This window comes from Chaetodon trifascialis, chromosome 4 (assembly GCF_039877785.1).
Source record: "Chaetodon trifascialis isolate fChaTrf1 chromosome 4, fChaTrf1.hap1, whole genome shotgun sequence".
NCBI lineage: Eukaryota > Metazoa > Chordata > Actinopteri > Chaetodontiformes > Chaetodontidae > Chaetodon > Chaetodon trifascialis.
Genome location: NC_092059.1, coordinates 21,619,016 through 21,625,164, shown reverse-complemented (window position 1 = coordinate 21,625,164; position 6,149 = coordinate 21,619,016). Strand labels below are relative to the sequence as shown.

At 40.6% G+C, this 6,149-nt stretch overlaps 1 protein-coding gene across 1 annotated transcript; it reads right to left on the bottom strand.

Annotated features, from left to right (window-relative positions):
* Positions 1 to 3,511: 3,511 nt before the first annotated feature.
* ncbp2 (nuclear cap binding protein subunit 2) lies at positions 3,512 to 5,777 on the bottom strand. The gene is made up of 5 exons (XM_070961102.1): positions 5,639 to 5,777; positions 5,271 to 5,357; positions 4,966 to 5,060; positions 4,638 to 4,776; positions 3,512 to 4,040 (listed from the first exon to the last, which is right to left on the bottom strand). The coding sequence occupies exons 1-5, from the start codon at positions 5,711 to 5,713 to the stop codon at positions 3,942 to 3,944; spliced, it is 495 nt and encodes a 164-aa protein (XP_070817203.1). The 5' UTR covers positions 5,714 to 5,777; the 3' UTR covers positions 3,512 to 3,941.
* Positions 5,778 to 6,149: the final 372 nt, after the last annotated feature.

Sequence of the window (6,149 nt, the reverse complement as noted above, 5' to 3'; positions counted from 1 at the left end):
TTGAGAGTTGTTATTCATCGTAATGGTGGATCATTATCTGCATCATCTGTAACCAGCCAATAACAGGCTGCCTTAGTTATGAGTGTCTCAGTGAGACAAAGCAGGGGATTTTGCTATTTCTTTCCGTATTTCCAAACAGCTCTCTCTTTAGCATAATGTCTCATTAATTCTGGCTCTGGCCTTGGCACTGTCTAATTCTCACTTGACCCAACTTGAACTTGACTCTCTGAACCTGACTATGATAACAGCTAATGTCGTAAATCCGCAAGAACCGTGTAATGTGGGGCACATCGGGACCTTCAGTGAGCTTCACCTCTTTTACAGCAGAAGCATGGAAATGGATAAATCTCCAGGCTCACACAATGGCAAATACACATCATTTGGATGTATGGAGCTTTTATGGATCATGGGCAGGGTGTTTATGGTATTGAGGGCAGAATGAAATCCTTTTGCAATCCATTCAGGTGTTGAGGAAAAAGCTCCTTCTGACCCAGCTGTAGCATAATCAGAGGGCCTGAAACAGTGCTGGCAGTGTCCACCTTGTCTGTGCTACATTTCCTGTGCACACCTTTGCTGTGCGAAGGAGACAAACACTGCCTTATAAATCTGCCATTCATCACACCTTGTTCATTTGTTGAATGACCTCAATGAGGGTGTTAAATAGTACTTCAGAAAAGTGGACAGTTTTTTTTTTGTTGTTGTTGTTTTTTTTTTTAATTTGTTTAATTTTAGATTCTTATTTTAACTGTTTTGTCAATAATTTTAGCTAATTACAACCTCCACTGAATTTTCAGTTCCTTTTTTTGGTTTGTTTGTCTGCTTGTCAGCCAGATTATGGAAAAACTAGTGGCCCAACTTCCATGAAACTTGGTGGAAGGCCGCAGCAGGGGCCAAGGAAGTATCCCTTAAACTTTGGAGTCGATCAGAATCACCTGGCGGCCGGTGGCACATTTTGTTAACATTGCGAGATTGTGTGTTTGATACTGACAGAGTACATTCAATATGTCTTACAATCCAGTAGATGGCAGTAAAGGTCAATACTGACAAAACATAGCCAATTGTAGAAATATGACGACTCACAATCACAATCCGCATTCAGCCAAAACATGCAGTTGCTCAAACTTGATTTAGAAAATGAGTCGTTATGAGCTCGGGGCAGGGGTTTGGTTTCATGATAGAACCAGTACAATTATAATAATGCTTTTTGTCAAACTAACTTTTCTTCTAATTGCTGCTCTTCAGTCTTTACATGTGCTGTGGCAAGTGAAGTGTGTAAGAACCCCGTGGAGTAAAAGTACCCCTCACTGGAATGCTCTTCTGGAGGACATGAGAAAACCCAAATGAGATGGCTTGATGGTTGACATCATTCTCACTTTGTGTGCAAGAGGTATTGAGATAAACTCCTGGGTGACCCCTTTTGTGTGAATGCTTCTGGTGCTAATAAAGGTTACAACAGGCTCAGAGTGGAACTAGGAGCTTCTCCCATTGCAGTCACTGTCACATCTCTCTGTCTCTAATTATTCCAAGGAACTCCACCTCCTCTTCTGCCATCTTGTGTTCATTTTCAAAATCTCCTTGAGAGTGTGTGATGTATAGTAGCTGGTGGCAGGAATCAGTGGTGGGGATATAATGTAAAAATATGTCTGAAGCTGAGCCAATTTCACCTGTGCAGTATTCTGCTCCTCACTTCACGACTGTAGCTCACTTTGAAATAAGAGACCAGCTGACTCCTTATAAATTGCCAAGATGCCATGTTCTTTATTACAGAGGATTGTACAGGAATGGAGCCCTGACCAACTGCTCAGCAAAATGGCCACCTGTATAATTATAATTCTTTCTGAGGAACAGAAAAAATTAATTGGCTGCAAAAAAAAAAAACTTTGCAATCTCTCAAAAGCTGGTATTTGGTCCATCAAAGTGACAGCTCCACCTGCAATTAAGAGATCACAAAGCATACAACCACATGCATTTGATATTTACAGAAGAAATATATATAAAAAGATTTTAAAAAATTAAAAAACTTGGAGACTTTCCCAGTGCCAATATATAGTACCTTCGGCTGATGGCCCACCTGCCTGAAATTTGGATTCTTGCTAAGAGTTAGGTGACAGGGATTGATACCACTCTGCATACTAACTATGATGGCAGACAGCAGTATGCTTGCATCGAGACTGGAACATAAAAATCTTGCACGTGAAAATCATAGCTACAGTTCAGCAGAGGTATTTAATGCCAGCAAGGATTCATTGCATGAAGTGACAACAGCTTCACTGCTTGGAGAGTGGTAAGGTATAACTGTTATGCAAGCCTTCAAATTTACACCAACCCCAACATCTGCTTTACAGAGAACCTGATTGGTTATAGAGAGAGCAGTGCCTGTGAAGGAGGGCTTGTTGGTCTAGGGGTATGATTCTCACTTCGGGTATGAGAGATCCCGGGTTCAAATCCCGGACAAGTTTCATAGCATCTGAGCCTTGAACATTCTCATGAAATACCTGGTTTATAAGCCAAGATATGCAACAGTCACCTTGTGGGGAATGTACTGTAAACTACAATAAACACATGGGTCAAGACTCAGCAGTTTACCTGCACCTGAAAGATAAGGGATGCTCAATCAAAGACAGCAACATACACATCTTGGAGAGGAAAGTCAGATGGTTTGAAAGAGGGGTGTGGGAGGCTATTTACATAAAAGTAGAGTAACCATCCCTCAGCAGAGAAGGAGGTTTATGACACAATTTATCCCCCACCTACATTGGTGTCCTTTCATCCCTCCTCAGGAGATTTAACTACTTTTCACATTTGGCTTCATGTGACAACTCCAACGACTGTCATTTACACTTGGCCTGAGGTGACTCCACAGCTCTAACGACTGCTGTGTCACAGCGAGGAGCACTAACGACCCAAGTGGTATCAGTAACCTTCGGAAGGACCCGCAGGTTAAATACCTGGGACTCCCCATGACTCAGTCCTCCTTGGATGAGAGGCAAAATGATTTAAAATTTCTACAAATAAGTCCATTTGGACTAGAATCAATCCTCCTTGGATAACTATCACCTTGTTCGCTTTCGCAGAGTGCTGTATGGATGTTCTAAATGCATCTGTGAACCACAGATTACCAGTAATCTGTCAGCAAGAGAAGGCTGTAGCATCTTTTCACAGCATCAAACCGCTGCCAGTATAAAGAGTATACATGTCATTCACCCAGGGAAGACAGATGTCAGGATAGCTTCAGGATACACAACTATTCAAGATCCCAGTTGATTTAAAGCCACTATAATCAATATTTTTTGAGTTAATCAAAAAATAAAAAATAATTCGAGAGAGTGCTGTGTCTGCTAGGTGTTAGAACATGCAACTGTTAAAAGCTTGTTTCCACTGATCTGATACATTACAGGAAAAAGTAATTGTATTCTGCTCTGTAAAGGCGAAGTTGAATGACATTCACAAAATTCAGATCAGACCCTTCGATATTACTAAGAAAAACATATCAAATTGTCAAAAGTGTCCAAAAAAAAATCTTTATTTAAAAAAAGTATACACAATTTGGAACACAAAGTTTCATTCACTGAAATCAGTAAGATTACAACAGAATGCTTCCTTCCTCTTACTTCCCCAGACCATCATTTTATCCTGACATGGACATTCAAGATCATTTTATCTTGTTATTAGAGCCTTTCCAAATCACTTGTCTATATGCAGGATGATGACATCAACACTAAATATCAAACAGTAACTGTGGAGGCAGACAGAACAGAAAACAAGCCTCCAAAAGAAAGAAATACCAGCTGCTTGTTTCGGGGGTCCAGTGGTCGATGCGAGTGTTTCATGGTAACACTGAGACAAACAATCTGTTGTAGTATTGATGGAGAATTAATCTGGTCCAGGTCTGAGGGTGGGGCTCCGTGTAGTCCAGGCAGACTGCTGCTGTGTGCTTTCGTCTAAAAAGTATTACGTGCCTCTGTGGGTCGATGCTGCTGAGCCAGCTTACCGTAGCCGCCTCTGGCTGGGTCATAGTCCTGCCTGTACTCATCTCTCACCTACAGAAGAAACAAAAACACAACCTGGAGGCATGAGTGCACACACGTCTCTAATTATATTAGTGGAGCAGTCTTATTCTATAGTATCCCCCCAACCCCGCCCCTCCAAACCACAATAAGGCAGCTCTTAATTATTTATGTTTCCTTATTTACACTCTCCTAGAAGGCTCCCTGTGCACCACTACAACAAAATTGGACATGATTATCTACGTTGTATTTGTTAACAGCATAATATGCACTCATTTTTTAAATGCCACCTTATAGTGATGCCGTCTCTTCAAAGGCCATGGTTAATCATGCACAATTTCTTTTAGAAGTTGTATCGCTTTCTAAATATCATGCTGACGTATTAAAATGTCATGATTTACAGCATTGATTTTTTTTGAAAGCCATTTCAGCATATGTAATTTTTCAAATGCCATAGCATGCTGGGCTTTATGTAGATTTCCAAAAATGCTGTACTGCAGAAGAGCCTAAACTATTTTGATGTGAAGGACAGACAAAACGGTCAAAAGACCCTGAACTCCATGACACAAGCAGCCAGCTGGAACAAGTTCTCTGCTCATACAAGCGCTCAAAACAAACAAGAATCCTCACCTGTCCTCCAGATTTGCCACGGCCGTACTGCCGTCCCTCCTTGAATCCAGCGTCCCAGTCTGTCCTGATGATACGGTCGTCCAGCCTTGTGCCGTTAATGAAGCGCATGGCATTTTCAGCGCCTGCGCGTGTGTAGTATCTGGTACAGCAGGGGTTAAGGTCTGTCACACTACACGCACTCTTCATGCCTATTGTGGTCAAATTTGCACTCATAACAATGTACTGTATGTTGGTTAGTAACCAGGCAACAAGGAAGATTGTGGGTTTGATATTGAGGTGCATTTGCTGTTAAATATTTTTTAAACAAATTTTAATTTTAAAAGGATACTCTACAAAGCAGAAACCGCAGGCCGTCTTCTTGACTTTATCCAGACCAATGATGATACGCTTGACATCTCCACTTTTTGAAAACAATTCATGTACCTGTTTATTTTTAAAGACAACAGACAAAAGTGAGAACTTGAGGACCAGAAACTAAAGTCACAGGCCATCAAAAAAGATGAAAAACTAGTAAAAACAGATCTTTTCATAAGGCAAAACTGGATTTTTCACAAAATTAAGATCCTGAATTTCCAGATATGATGCAGGACTCAAACTGATGATGTGCTCAGAAATAATAGAAGTGTGTCCTACCTGCTCCTCGGTGGTGTAGAAGGAGAGATTCCCAACATACAAAGTGTGGCTCTGCTTCAGCAGCTTCTCCTGATCATAGCGGTTTCCCTGGAAACACAGGTAACGTCAAAGATAAGGGTAAGCATTCCTCTCTGGAAGCTAACATTAAGGACACTGGCCAACTTACTGGTATTCACTGTGCGAAATCAAAGACAGCACCTCTCAGAGATTTCAAGTCTAAGGTTAGAAGGAAATAAACGATCCATACAAAGCATGAGTGTCGGCTTTGTTGCTAGCCAGCGGTTGTTGACTGTTACCTTACAACATTAACAATGACTTTAAAAACCCTGAGTTCCTTAAATATTTCTGCAGAATATTTTCCCACTTACCTTAAAATGTTGGTCTCTGTACTGACTAATATCAATGTAAGAATCACTGTTCAAAGCGTTTAACTTCACAGACATTTTAAAGAAATCACGAAACGACGTCCAGCGGCTATTCGACAGTAAGCATTACGGAAAAGCGTTGATGGCGTTTCCGGGTCATGTGTCCGTCCTTTAAAGAATTCCGGAGGGAACGTGTTGACGCCGACGTGAGCAGCGTCCCCTGTTGGTATGTCCTTGAGCTATTGATTTTGTTTGATGTAAAATATTGATAACTCATTAATTAATACAAAAAATAATAATAATAAATGCTGGAACCATGACAAATTGAGACCTAAAAATTGTCAGAGTCCAGAATTAAAACATGACTACACCCATCATAATGACACTCTTTCATTCCTATCTCTGAAACTTGCACACATTTAATCTCATGAAGTACTTCTATTTTTTATTTTGAATGCAGGAACTACATTGTTGATGTACCAAATTTGTCAGATTATTTATAGTGAATTACAGA